At 35.0% G+C, this 14,453-nt stretch overlaps 1 protein-coding gene across 1 annotated transcript; it reads left to right on the top strand.

Annotated features, from left to right (window-relative positions):
- The first annotated feature begins 2,394 nt into the window (after positions 1–2,394).
- LOC115981551 (PH, RCC1 and FYVE domains-containing protein 1-like) lies at positions 2,395–14,037 on the top strand. Its single transcript, XM_031103772.1, has 9 exons — positions 2,395–3,117; positions 4,330–4,416; positions 5,599–5,688; positions 6,678–6,758; positions 6,933–7,127; positions 7,214–9,352; positions 11,278–11,424; positions 12,786–13,171; positions 13,518–14,037. Exons 1-9 carry the CDS (start codon positions 3,049–3,051, stop codon positions 13,648–13,650), a joined length of 3,327 nt encoding a protein of 1,108 aa, XP_030959632.1. The 5' UTR covers positions 2,395–3,048; the 3' UTR covers positions 13,651–14,037.
- Positions 14,038–14,453: the final 416 nt, after the last annotated feature.

Raw genomic sequence — 14,453 nt, 5'->3', positions numbered from 1 at the left:
AATATAGTGTAAAATAGATAATCTAGTATGAAATGTTTTGAAAAGTGAGTATATAAAATAGAAAAAGTAAATTCTTTCACTAAAATAGACCAAAAAAAAAAAAAAAAAAAAATTGCTTGAACTGACATGAATGTTAACTACAACGTACCCAAAATCTTGAATTTTATAAAAGCTGTAGAGTATAGACAATTCTTACTTTGAAATGTAACTGTTGAGTCTGTTTCCAGACTTGGTCGGACCAATTTATAAAATATACTTCATATTTTCCCTCAACGTTGACGGATGATTTACCTATGCTTAGGCAACAGTAGGCTTAACGCTCATATAAAAACTGTTTAATTATTTAAAGATAATCTTTAATATCGACTTTGTGAACTACATGACAGTTAACTCCTTGCATGGTTTCACACACTTTGCAGACAAAGGGGAAAAAAGATTAAAAAATCTTAATCTTAAACTTCTCACCATGCTTGGAGCACTGGTATCAATACTTGTATGATAGAAAAAAATAGTATATTCTAGCCAATCAAACCCAAAATTCACCATATCAATCTATGTAAAGTTTTGTTAAAATACGTTGTTATTATAGTAGCTCTATAAATTTAGATTGACACTATTAATTTTGCATTTAGTTTTTTATTTTTTCTTTATGTATTTCGAGTATGAATGAAAAGTGTGGATGGTGGTTGTCATGTGTGAAGAAGTATAAATAATTTAAAAAATCAAGAAAATTTGATATTTTAATTAAATATAGTATAAAACAATTTAAACAAATAATATAATGTTGGATGTTTTGAAAAGTGAGTAAATAGAATAGAAAAAAATAGATTTTTATACTAAAATAAACAGAAAATTTTGCCTGAGTTAAGACGAATGCTCTTATCTTTTACCTCATTCTAAATTCTCACTGTAAAAACAAGAAGATAGGACTTAGGAGTATAATAAGGTTCTCTTTCTAGTCTTAACTCTTAACTCTTAAGTAACATATCTAATCTTAGATAAACCTGTCTAACTATAAAGAAATATCTAGGCCTCTTGTGATAATTTTACCTTTTTTTAAAAAACAATAAATACTAAAATAGTTCCAAACTTCCAATAAAAAAAAGGTTCCAAACTTCTAATTAATATTTATTTAAATAAAATTTGATAATGATACTAGGATTTTAAAAGCATTTTGTTGGAATTGCCTAAAAAGTTCTTAAATATCTAATCTCGTAAGGATACCTTTTCATGGGAATTAAAATTCATTTTTTCTTTAATTTAAAAACAAAATGATATAATCATGTTTATCACCATCAAAATAAATAAATAGCAAAACATATTAAAAAGGCATAAAATGAGATAAAGAAAATAACGAAAAGAAACCATTCTACTACCCTCTTTCCTTTTTTGGTCCCTTAAAAGCTTGGACTGTGACTATTTTACTTTTGACTCTGCCTTAGTTGTGTTTCTGTAGTTATACGGCTATACCCAATTTTTAAAAAATATTAATTTGTAATTATATTATATTTTTTTCAAGTGCCTCAATTGACAACTTACCAAAGGTTGTATTTAGTTCTATAAAGTTTTAAATAGGTTATCCGTACTTTTTTTTTAATAATTAAGAATAATTATATTAAGGAGAAACGGAGAAAATGACCTATATGACTATATCTTTCTCTACCTTCTATACAAAAGACCCAATCATTGAATATATTAAAATCTCAATTGACATTTTTTAATATTTTCAATTGAAATTTTAGGTTTCAAAATCTTGTCTCTTTGACTGTAAAATTATAAATGATAAATTAGTTCTATATGGTCTTAAATTGGTTCTTCTCAACAAAAAAAAGTCTTAAATTGGTTATTGGTTTTTTTATTTTATATAATTAAGAAAAATTATATTAAGGAGATTGAAAGGGAAGGGCCCTTATAACCATATACTTCTTTCCCTTCTGAACAAAAGACCCATTATTAGATAAATTAAAGTTTTAATTGGCATCTTTTAATATTTTCAATTAAAATTTTAGGATACAAATCATTTTCTCTTTGATTATAAATCTATAAAAAAAAAAAAAAAGTAATTTTCTTTAAGATAATTAAAATTCGCTGTTAACTCCGTAAGTCGAACTTTTTTTTCCTTGATACTAACATGTTGAGTCAAAGAGGTAATCAGTTGAAAGTAGACTAATAAGAAAATTTGTACTGTATTAGTATTTTCAAAGATTCTTTACTTGACATATTTTCACCGTAAACAAAGAATCTAAAAAGAGCTTTCCCGAGAAAAAAGGAGTGTCAATATGGAAAATTAAGATAAAGATAATGGGCATTATCTCCCACACCATACACACCTCCACTTAATTCTCTTTACTACTTGTCTTCTCAGACTAATATTAACAGCAATTTATATTTTTTCTACTTTTATAACTCTCTCTCTCTCTCTCTCACACATAAATTTTTATAGTTGCTTTTCTTTCTCTCTCTTCTGCAACTTAGAGAGAGAATCAATCAGATCATATAGTTTCCTAGATTTTCCCACTCTTTCCCGCACTTTCTCGCCCCGATTTTCTCTCTCAGACAAACACGCACGCACGCACTCACACACGCAGCTACCACCTCCACCTCTCATAGACTCTGATAGACCTCTCTCTCTCTCTGTCGCTCAGTGGAGCTTGCTTTTTTGTTCTTTGCTCTTCTTTCTTCGATCGAATCTCTTTCCATATCCAAAGAAAACCGATAAACTGACTCTGCTTCTTCTACTGTTTTCCACTTCCACTTTCACGAGCTGTACTTGAATTCAGGAGCACCGGTTAATGGTACGGTTACTGTGAAGCCGTAACCGCACCGAATTGGAGGAGCTAAGTAGAATGCTCGATTCGGAGGCTCGCCCGAGGATTTAGGGCTGAGTGAGTGTGTGTATGAATTTCGATGGCGAGTTCAATGAATTGGTGAATGGAAGCTTGTGATTTTGAGAATGGCTGAGTCAAAGAGTTGTACTGCTTGTTGTTGTTGTTGTGGTGGTTGTGATAGTGTTGGTGGTGGAGTTTAGGTTTTACAGTTCTTGCGTGAATGTCACGGACTGATAGGATGGCTTCGGATCTTAGCAGAACTGGACCAGTCGAAAGAGACGTCGAGCAGGTTTTCTTTTTATTTATTAATTAATTAATTAATTTTGGTTTTATTCATTGTTGTGCAATAATTTACATTCAAGAATGAGATTAGTGTGCTTATAATTGGCATGGAGAAAATGATGAGTGTGTTAATTTATTGGTTTGTTGTTTGTAATGATGCTATTTGGGTTGCTTTCTGTGATATTTGAGCATAGTATATTAAAATATATATATTTTTGGTGGGGTTTTAACAGTGATGGTGAAATGATGTGTAGAATTGGGTTGGTACTTGTTGGATTTTTGTAGGGATTTGTGTTTTTAGATTAGCTGATTATGTTGTTTGAACTGACTGAAAATGGTTGTTACCAATGAATTTTCAAGTTGTTGGACTGAGCTGGAAGATGACTATTTTTATTTTTATTTTTATTTTTTGGGTTGTCTGACTTTCTACCTTGAATAGTTTTAGACAATGTGCTCTTTCACCATTGGCTAAGTAAGTGGTGTTAGGATGTTATTTGTGATTTGTGATTTGTGATTTCGATTTGAGATAGGGGATTAGAAAGGAGGAAACTTAAAAAAAAAAAGGGGGGGGGGGTCTGTTTGAAGCACACTAGGGACTCTGGGATACATATTGGGAGGTAGTCATCTCCCGTCAGTTAAATCTGCGTTCTGTAGTAGATTTGAAATTTGGTCCCAGCCTCTTGGGTTAGGCAAAGAGTGACTTTAATAATTAAGCTAGCATCCACAAAGAGATAGAAAACTGGCTGCCCTTAGTCTAGGAGTTGGTACTGACAAAATTATTGCATTTTTTCTTGCAAAGCGTTGGGGTAACCTTCCTTTGACAAATGTATGTAAAACATAAGGTACATGTGTAAGCAGCGTGCTGGTGCTACCTCATTGATCAAGAAAGGAACTAAGCTTGATAGGCTCTCTTTGAAGGGGTCTTACTGCCAGGTTTCATGTCAGGATCCTGTCTGCTGTTGTCACTAGGCATTGAGGCTGTAACTTTAGTGTTATATAAACTCTGAAGAGAGGATCATCAAAAAAAAAAAAAAAAACCTCTGAAGAGAATGCGTGTCAGTTTTTCATTAAATTCAATAGAAATTCTTTATCTTCTTCTCAGCCAGTTGAATATGTTGCCAACCTTTTGTCTTCACTTAATTCTCTTTTAATTTGATATCAAACTGCTTGCAAGTGCTGAATATGCTTAATTTACATTCTTGGCTGATCTCAATTACAGGCCATTACTGCTTTAAAGAAAGGGGCATACTTGCTTAAGTATGGAAGAAGGGGGAAGCCCAAGTTTTGCCCATTCCGGCTTTCCAATGTAAGCTTGGCCCTGTTTTCCCCAACATGTGTTTGTAATATTTGGAAAGTATGCTACCTATCCAAAAATTTAAAAAAAATATAAAAAATTGGGAAGTATGCTAGTGCTTTACAACTCCCTCCCCCCAGGTTTTGTTATGCTTATTATAATCTGAGCATCGCAAAGTATTAGTTCATTGGAATTCAACTTTAGTGTATGATTCTTTATTTATTAATTTAGGATCATTTATTCATATTATCTTGTGGGCAGAAGTCATTAAATCTTGTCATAAGTACCTCTCATATGTTTTAGTCAGATGAGTGATATGCACAAAATTTTCAGCTTCTATGTTTTTCTTCAGTTGACTGATGATTATTCAAATAGTTTTCGATAAATTATGTGCGTGTGTGTGTCTGATTCTACTGGGGGGAGGGGTTGCGCAGGTAGTTTACTTTTTAAGGTATTGATTAAGTTACCATGTACTTATCTGACAGAATCGGAGAGCTCCACATATGGTGTACTTCTCTATGTATGACACTGTCAATGGAAACATTATATTCATGCTAACTTGCTGCATATCAATCATTTTTTTAGCAGCAAAGTACTCATTTTGTTCATGATACTCCAGTCACTAACACATACAATTAGGGATGGTTTCTGCAATTATAGTTGCTTCTGTTAAAAAAGAAGGATAACTGATTTGCTTTGCTGTTTAACCAAATCCTATTTACAGAAGTACAATAAGTAGGTTAATAGCCATATGTGCCAAACGGATTGAATGTACTTAGTTTATATATATTGCATCATATTAAGTATAATAAATAGAAACTAGTTTGGCTTTAATACCAACTTCAAGAAAATGAAGATTGAATAACATTAACATGTACCTTAGTCAGGATATTTTGACAATTTCATCAAATAGTTTCCCTTTCAGGTCCAGTCAAACGCCACTGAACTATACTGTATATCATTTTCCTTCCAACCAATCCATTGGATTCTTTCATCTTTAAACAAGTTAAATATATATAAACGCACACACATGCGCACACACTCACACATGTATAATGCAGACAGCTTGTAAACTGTTTATTGATTTGTTTTATTTTTAAAATAGTAGTTCTTTCTGTTTCAGTGCAATTAATTGCAGAATGAGATTTTTGCTAATAGAAGTATAATATGATTGATTTTTCTTCTTGCTTTCAGGATGAGTCTGTTTTGATATGGTTCTCAGGGAAAGAGGAGAAGCATCTTAAACTAAGCCATGTCTCTAAAATTATTTCTGGACAACGCACTGTAAGTGTCTTTGCTGTGAAGAAAACTTTCTTTATATGCCTATGCTGCCATAATGATAGGAGAATGTAATGTCTTTACTGTGATCTTTTGACAAAAGAGAGAGACGTCTTTATCGGATTATTCAAATTCCTTTTTCTTGATTGTTTCTTATGGGATTTTGACAAACTTATATTGACAATTTTTTGACCAAATATCTTATATTTTATATTGAAAAATTATCGTCATTATAGTCCAGTTATGTGTAACTAGAATGTGGAATACATTACATCCAATTCATATTCATAATTTCCATATTAATCTACTTATAAAATAAGTCCATCCTAAATTAGCATCCATTCTATTTTGACCTCTAAACTGTTTATCATTCACTAACTTTCAATCGTTCATTGAGAGGTTTCTTTGTCATGGATCTTGAATCTGTAGACACATTGCCACTTATTTTGAATGTGTCAGCTTATGGTTACTGATGGGGTTCTCTTTCGTACTAGGATATACTTTAATGAAGATGTTTTGCTGGGTTCAGATCCTAAATTTGTATATATCCATGAGTATATTGGTCATCTTTTTCACCCCAACCCCCTTTCCTTTTCTTGGTTAAATTTAATTGACTAAAGTGGTACTGATAATTTCTTATGAGCGTGTCATTGATTATGTTTTTGTGTGTCTGCATATGTATTCAAGTTGTATTCTTGCTTTTTTCCAACTCCATTTCTTGCCTTTAGCCATCTGTGATGGCCTCATGCTATGTCATATATTTTTGTGTTGTGTACAGATTGAATATGTCCTAAATTTTATTGACTGAAGTGGTACTGATAATTTCTTATGAGCTTATGTTATTGATTATGTTTGTGTGTGTCTACATGTGTTCCAGTTGTATTCTTGTCTATTTTCCAACTCCATGTCTTGCCCTTAACCATCTGTGATAGCTTCATGCTATGTCATACGTTTTTGTGTTGTGTACTGATTGAACCTGTCCTAATATTTTCCAGCCAATCTTTCAAAGGTATCCACGGCCTGAGAAGGAATATCAGTCATTTTCTCTCATATATAATGAAAGATCACTAGATCTGGTAAGACTTTCCTTTATAGTATTCATTCCCATCCATTTCTATTATTTTTAGTTCCATTTTATTGATTCCATGGTCCTTTTAATACATCTTCTCTCCTTTATCCATGTCTATGAGGTTTAAGATTGTGTTTGTTGAAGTGGTTTCTAATCTGGTGATCTGATTCTCCTGGACCAGATTTGCAAGGATAAAGATGAAGCTGAATCATGGTTTAGTGGTTTGAAAGCCTTAATTTCACGTAGTCATCACCGGAAATGGAGAACAGAATCAAGGAGTGATGGGATTCCTTCCGAAGCAAATAGTCCTAGAACATACACACGAAGAAGTTCTCCTCTGAATTCTCCATTTGGTAGTAATGACAGCCTGCAGAAGGTAAATTTATATTGATTAATACTGCTTCCGATTTGAGTTGAAAATGCAGATTAAAAAAAAAAAAAATCTTCTTATGCTCAATTCAGGATAGTGGAGATAACCTTCGTCTTCATAGTCCGTATGAAAGCCCCCCCAAGAATGGTCTGGATAAGGCATATTCTGATGTGATATTGTATACTGTTCCTCCCAAAGGTTTCTTCCCTTCAGAATCTGCTAGTGTTTCAGTACATTCTTTGTCATCTGGAGGCTCAGATAGTGTACATGGCCACATGAAGCCAACAGCAATGGATGCTTTTAGAGTTAGTCTCTCGAGTGCGGTTAGCTCATCAAGCCAAGGTTCTGGTCATGATGATGCTGATGCCTTGGGGGATGTTTTTCTTTGGGGTGAAGGCACAGGGGATGGTGTTCTTGGAGGTGGAATTCAAAGGGTTGGGAGTTGTTTTGGTGTCAAAATGGATTCTTTGTTGCCTAAAGCCTTAGAATCTGCAGTAGTGCTTGATGTCCAGAACATTGCCTGTGGTGGACGACATGCTGCCTTAGTAACCAAGCAAGGAGAGATTTTCTCCTGGGGGGAGGAATCTGGAGGTAGGCTTGGGCATGGAGTAGATTCTGATGTTGTTGAGCCAAAGCTAATTGATGCCTTAAGTAGTAATAACATTGAGCTTGTAGCTTGTGGTGAGAACCATACGTGTGCTATAACATTTTCTGGTGATTTGTACACGTGGGGTGATGGCACGTACAATTTTGGCCTTCTTGGGCATGGAAATGAAGTGAGTCACTGGATCCCAAAAAGAGTAATTGGGCCCTTGGAGGGCATACATGTCTCATCAATCTCTTGTGGACCCTGGCACACGGCTGTTGTGACCTCTGCTGGACAATTATTTACTTTTGGTGATGGCACATTTGGTGTTCTGGGCCATGGAGATCGGAGAAGTGTTTCAATACCAAGGGAAGTAGAATCCCTTAAGGGGCTCCGCACTGTCCAAGCAGCTTGTGGTGTTTGGCATACAGCTGCTGTTGTAGAAGTCATGGTTGGGAATCCTAGTTCCAGCAACTGCTCTTCAGGGAAGCTGTTTACTTGGGGGGATGGGGATAAAGGTCGACTTGGGCATGGTGACAAGGAAGCAAAACTTGTGCCTACCTGTGTTGCTGCCCTTGTTGATCCCAACTTTTCTAAAGTTGCCTGTGGACATAGTCTGACTGTTGCCCTTACAACCTCAGGTCATGTATATACAATGGGCAGTCATGTTTATGGCCAGTTGGGGAACCCCCAATCTGATGGAAAATTCCCTACTCGTGTTGAAGGAAAGCTTTCCAAGAGTTTTGTAGAGGAGATAGCTTGTGGTGCTTATCATGTTGCAGTTTTAACTGCAAGAACAGAAGTCTATACTTGGGGCAAGGGAGCAAATGGTCGTTTAGGTCATGGGGATATAGATGATAGGAATTCCCCTACATTAGTAGAAGCTCTAAGAGATAAGCAAGTCAAAAGTATTGCCTGTGGTACTAATTTTACCGCTGCTATCTGCCTTCATAAGTGGGTCTCAGGTGTTGACCAGTCTATGTGTTCTGGCTGCCGCCTTCCATTTAATTTCAAAAGAAAACGTCACAATTGTTACAATTGTGGACTTGTTTTTTGTCATTCTTGCAGTAGCAAGAAGTCTCTTAAGGCGTCTATGGCACCAAATCCGAACAAACCTTATCGTGTCTGTGATAGTTGTTTTAACAAACTGAGGAAAACGATTGAAGGTGATGGCTCATCTCATTCTTCTGTGAGCAGAAGAGGAAGTATCAATCAAGGTTCACTCGAGTTTACTGAAAAAGATGAGAAGTTGGATACCAGATCTCGTGTGCAACTTGCAAGATTTTCTTCGATGGAATCCTTGAAGCAAGTGGAAAGCCGATCTTCTAAAAAAAACAAGAAACTAGAATTTAACAGCAGTCGTGTCTCACCTGTTCCAAATGGAAGTTCCCAGTGGGGACCACTTAATATTTCTAAATCTTTTAATCCTGTATTTGGGTCATCTAAGAAGTTTTTCTCAGCCTCTGTTCCTGGATCAAGAATTGTTTCTCGAGCAACATCCCCAATATCAAGGCGGCCCAGCCCCCCTCGTTCAACGACACCAACCCCTACTCTAGGAGGACTTACCTCACCAAAGATTGTTGTGGATGATACTAGAAGGACAAATGATAGCCTTAGCCAGGAGGTTATTAAATTAAGAGCACAGGTACATAGTTCTCCCTACCTTTCAATTGCTCACTTGTGCTAATTTGTTGCTTTACTTATCATATCTTTTTATTTTTACCAATGGAAATTTTCATGCCTTCCAATCTTATAGATTTTTTGGATTCTTTGTATTCCTGATTTCTTATGGGGGACAATTGAGTTGGTAGGCTGTATGCTGAAACTGTACATATTTCTTGATTGACTGCATACAAGTTTGATGTGGTTGAAAAATGCTCTCTCTCTCTCTCTCTCTCTCTCTCTCTCTCTCTCCAGGGGTTGGTTCTGTTATCTTAATGAATTCTGAAATGGTGAAAGAAAAAAGTGGACCACTATATTATCAGTAAAATGGACATCTCCAAAAAAAATAGTTCGTATCTTACAGCTGAACATTATTTTCCAGAATGGAAGTCGTCGTTGTTTTTTCCTCATTCTTGCTTATTATGGATTTAGTTTTTCAGATGGATGTACCAATTATTCAGTATGTTCCTAGCAGTTCTGGCAGACCCAATGGGTATCTCGTCACTTGTCTGTTTGTGATTAAAGAAATCATAGAATCATTTATAAAACAACTTTAGAAATAGAAATATTCCAGAACATTTCAGTTTAAGCAGTATTGAAAATAAATAATGAAGTGGATTTATGTTAAAAGTTAAAACATGTAGGAGCCATACTGGAGGCTGCTTTGAAATGTAGAAGTAGGGAGATTGGTAGGTTTGGTTGGATATTTCATGATCTAATTTTATGGGCTATTTATATGATGGCAAGTTAGGTGTGACACACAGATGCAAAGTTTACCTTTAATTTTTGGTCTCTAAAAGACTTCCATTTATGTTTGAGGACTGGTTTCAAGAGTCATGTTTCAACACAGATATATATATATATATATATATATATAACTCTCACACATCTATAAACAAGGACCTGGCTGTACTGTTCTTTGTGAATCTTTTTCAAACTGTAAAAATGTAGGCAACAGAGCGTGGGTATAATTCCCGGGCCCATACTATCCCTTCCCATGGGTTGAACTAAAGACCTTCCTCGTGCCAAAGTGGTACCACTTGATCACGATGGCAGTATTGTGTTTGGCATGTGACTTTGTGAATTTATGATGATATATTATATATGTTTGAGGATGTGTTTCCATATAATAGAACAATACGTCAAGTGAAAAAATTTACTACATGTATATATACATTAACCCACACACACACACACACATGCACATGCACACACAGACACAGAGAAACTTATAACATTGTCTGAATCTGCAAATGCCATGGGCGATTGAAGCTAATTATTTTATACGTGATTGTGTGAGGGGTCAGACACCAGAGCACGAGCACGAGTTTTCCTTGTAAGATATGTACTTTTGAAGATATTGAGAGACCCTTAGATCTGTTGATGTCTATGCTAGTTGGGACTTTGTTTGAGTATTTTGGTATTTAGGGTTTTACGCAATGTATTTCTATTTCTGATTTCCTACAATCTGTTAGCATTTCTTATTGATATTTTTCTAATTGTTTCAAGTACAATGTGTTCATCATCATGAACACGTCCTACTTTTTTTTTTTTTGGGATAGGTAATAGATATTTTCATTAAAAAAAGTACATCATGTTCATGATGATAAACAGATTGTACAAAACAAATCAAATAGAAACAGAAAATGATTGCACGAAATCAATAAAACTTCTATTACCTATCAAATATATATATGTGACAAAATTAAATAATTCATACATATTGAAATGATCAGTTACTTTGATCGTTTGCATAAAGAACTGATTTTAAGCTTTTACTTAGCGATAAAAGTTGTAGTTGATATCTCTAGCTTACAACTTAAATTCCTCTTTCCATGACCTAACAAGCATATAGAACTGGCTCAGTTTTATATTTGTCCATTATTTCTGACCAATATTTATTTGTAGGTGGAAAATCTCACTCGCAAAGCACAACTTCAAGAAATTGAGCTGGATAGAACAACCAAACAGCTAAAAGAAGCATTAGCATTTGCAGAGGATGAAGCTGAAAAATGTAGAGCAGCAAAGGATGTAATCAAATCACTTACAGCCCAAGTAAGATTGATGTTTAATATTATGGGATTTTGGATTACCGTGTACATGAAATCTACCAGTTATGTTCCGCATGGCAACAAGGAGGAGTCCTTTTTTCCCCTAAAGCATTTCCATTTAGTCAATTTCATATATGTCTAGTTCCAGTTTAAAGGACATTCAGTTAAAAAAGAAAGAAGGCAAAAAAGAAGATGAAATTAAATTATCTGCAGTAATTCCTATTTTCTATTCCAGAATTTCTCCTAACTGGGAACAATACTCTTTTTGCTTTGCAAATACTTCATTTTTTAGTGTTATATTTGTTCCTTCAAATGTCATGTGGAAGAAAGTGAATTATTTCTTTTGTTTTATCCCCTGGACGTCCAAAAACCCTTTATTATTCTTTGTAATGAATTTGATTATCTGTCAAACAAAAAATATGTATAATAACAATCATATTACTATCTACAGCTATATGTTTGTTATTTTATCTAAAAAATTTAGTGACTTTGTATCTAAAAAAATTAGTGACTATGTGGAGCATGTAGAAAACCAAAGCCAGGACAGGTTGAAATGTGCTTTCCACTCTAATTTTTTCAGATCATAAACTTGCCAAAAACACTGACAATAAATACACTGGTTTGAATTTGCCTTTCCTTAATTCTCAGGAGGCTCTATTGTCGTGTGTTTTTAACTGTCCCTGTACACATTCACTACTTGCTAGTCACTGATGCAGAAAGAGAGAATTTGTCAGTCACAGCGCTAACTTGTAAATGATTTTGCTACTACCAGTTTTTCTTGTTAAGTTGTAATCTACCAATTCCTCCTGTCTGTTTCTCTAGTGCTTGATGTAATCTTTATAGTATACTGAGCTGAAAGTGGCCACGCCACCCTTCTCAAGGTAGAACATCATTTTTGTTAATGAGGTTAAAGTAATGTTGTATTTCAGCCTGGTAAATTGTTTTTGCTGGGACATTTATTGAGGCTTATATTGTTAAACCTCTAGACTTTTCTCAAAGTTCTGTAAAGGTAGCTTTGATTAGGGGGTCATCAAATGTATATAGAGTTCATTATATTCAGAGATGAGTTGGTTTGTTTTTCACTTGTGTTTTCATTGGATATTGATGGAATCTTTAATGCTTTGTTATCCTTGATAGGGTTCAAGTTTTTATACTGTAAATTATATGCATTTGAAAACTTAAAATTCATGTGGCATGATTTTAGTTACCAGTTACTAATAACCCAAGGTAACGGTGTACCAAGAAATTTCTTAATTTGCATCTAGGACTTGATCCAGTAAAGTGCTTGCTAACTGAAGCTATTGGGCTGTTGTTACTTGAGCTTTTATTGGTAGCTAAAATTTTCCTTTTTCTTATGCTGAATAGTTGAAGGACATGGCTGAAAGGCTGCCTGTGGGAGCAGCTCGGAATACCAAATCACCTTCTCTTTCTTCCTTTGGCTCCAGCCCTGCTTCCAACGAAGTTTCTAATGCTTCTATTGACCGAATGAATGGTCAAGCAGTGTTCCAAGAACCAGACTCAAATGGATCAAACAACCAGTTGCTTTCTAATGGATCAACCACCAACAGTAATCGTAATTTAGGTCATAACAAACAAGCCCATTCTGATGCAACGACTAGAAATGGAGGCAGAGTGAAAGAAAGTGAATCTCGCCTTGACAATGAATGGGTTGAGCAAGATGAGCCTGGTGTATATATTACACTAACCTCCTTACCCGGAGGAGTCAAGGATCTCAAGCGAGTTCGCTTCAGGTACATTATCTTCAATGCAGTTTTCTTACTATTTAAATAATATGCAAGATTTTCCTGGTAATCGAGATGTCCAAGCTGATTCATCTAGTGATATGATGCCCTTTGTCCACATTAAATCCTAACCGGCCATCAAACCTGCACTTGCAGTCTGTGCTTGATAGTACATAGTTGATGTGAAATTAGACTTTGTGTTGATGATTATATCCCCCCCACCCAACTTTTTTCCCCAATCCTTTCTTTTTTGGGGGTTTTACTTTAATTTGCCTTAATTAATTGAGTTCTGAGAGTTGATTATATCATGATCATCCCCTGTAACAAATGTAAACCTTATTAATGATGCATGCAGTCGGAAGCGGTTTAGTGAGAAACAAGCAGAACAATGGTGGGCAGAGAACCGGGATAGAGTATACAAACAATACAATGTGCGCATGGCTGACAAGTCAAATGTTGGTGTTGGGAGTGAGGACTTGTCTCATTGACATTTTGAAACAATCATCTGTAAATGAAATGGTATTTTCCAGATTACAGCTTGACTTACTGAGAGGCCATACTAATTGATTAGTTTTGGCTTCCATCTGCTATAGAATTAGTTGGATGGAAGCAAGGTTTGGTATAAGGAGAGAATTAGAGGGGTTTGATTGTGTTTTTGTATGTCCCCTTTTTTTCTTTGATATTTTTTTCTACTTGATTTTACTTGCCATTTTTTCCCTATATGTGCCTTTGTGTGGGGGTTGAGGGTGAGAAATGTAAATTCTTAGTAGGTTGCTGGCTCTTGTGGCTGCTATGTAAATTCCATAAGTGAATGTATCTGCAGATTTTTTTTCCCCTTTACGGTTTATAAATTCATTCAAGCCATATTAAAGGCAGCTGCTATGTACATTTACAAATGCATGTTCTTTCTTTATTTGTCTCTCATCTTCTTTTTCAATTAGGCTTACATAATACATAGTTACATGTTCTGCGAAGATAACTGATGTTGTTACCCATCTAAGTAAACGTAAACTAATTACATTTCAAGAGAGAGAGAGAGAGAGATGGGTTTAATCACGGCCGGCTTTACCCATCTCTGTATATATATAAATATATATATATATATATATATAGAGAGAGAGAGAGAGAGAGAGAGAGAGAGAGAGAGAGAGATATGTTCAATCATGGCCGGCTTTACCTATAGGCTATGAGTTCAAATCTTCTATCTCACTTTTCTTGCTCCGCTCTATGCTGCACAAATAAAAACTTGACACATGTTTACCTATTTAATTAATTTCTTTTTTTTTTTTCT

Source organism: Quercus lobata, chromosome 1 (assembly GCF_001633185.2).
Source record: "Quercus lobata isolate SW786 chromosome 1, ValleyOak3.0 Primary Assembly, whole genome shotgun sequence".
Lineage (NCBI taxonomy): Eukaryota > Viridiplantae > Streptophyta > Magnoliopsida > Fagales > Fagaceae > Quercus > Quercus lobata.
This window is presented reverse-complemented; position numbering and strand designations above follow the sequence as displayed.

What these genes read in the sequence shown, in the direction of transcription:
- LOC115981551 (XM_031103772.1), top strand. Translation starts at nt 3,049, where the DNA reads ATGTCACGGACTGATAGGATGGCTTCGGATCTTAGCAGAACTGGACCA. An exon ending in TCAAATCACTTACAGCCCAA is followed by an intron (nt 11,425 to 12,785) that starts GTAAGATTGATG and finishes TATGCTGAATAG; the next exon opens with TTGAAGGACATGGCTGAAAG. An exon ending in CTCAAGCGAGTTCGCTTCAG is followed by an intron (nt 13,172 to 13,517) that starts GTACATTATCTT and finishes TGATGCATGCAG; the next exon opens with TCGGAAGCGGTTTAGTGAGA.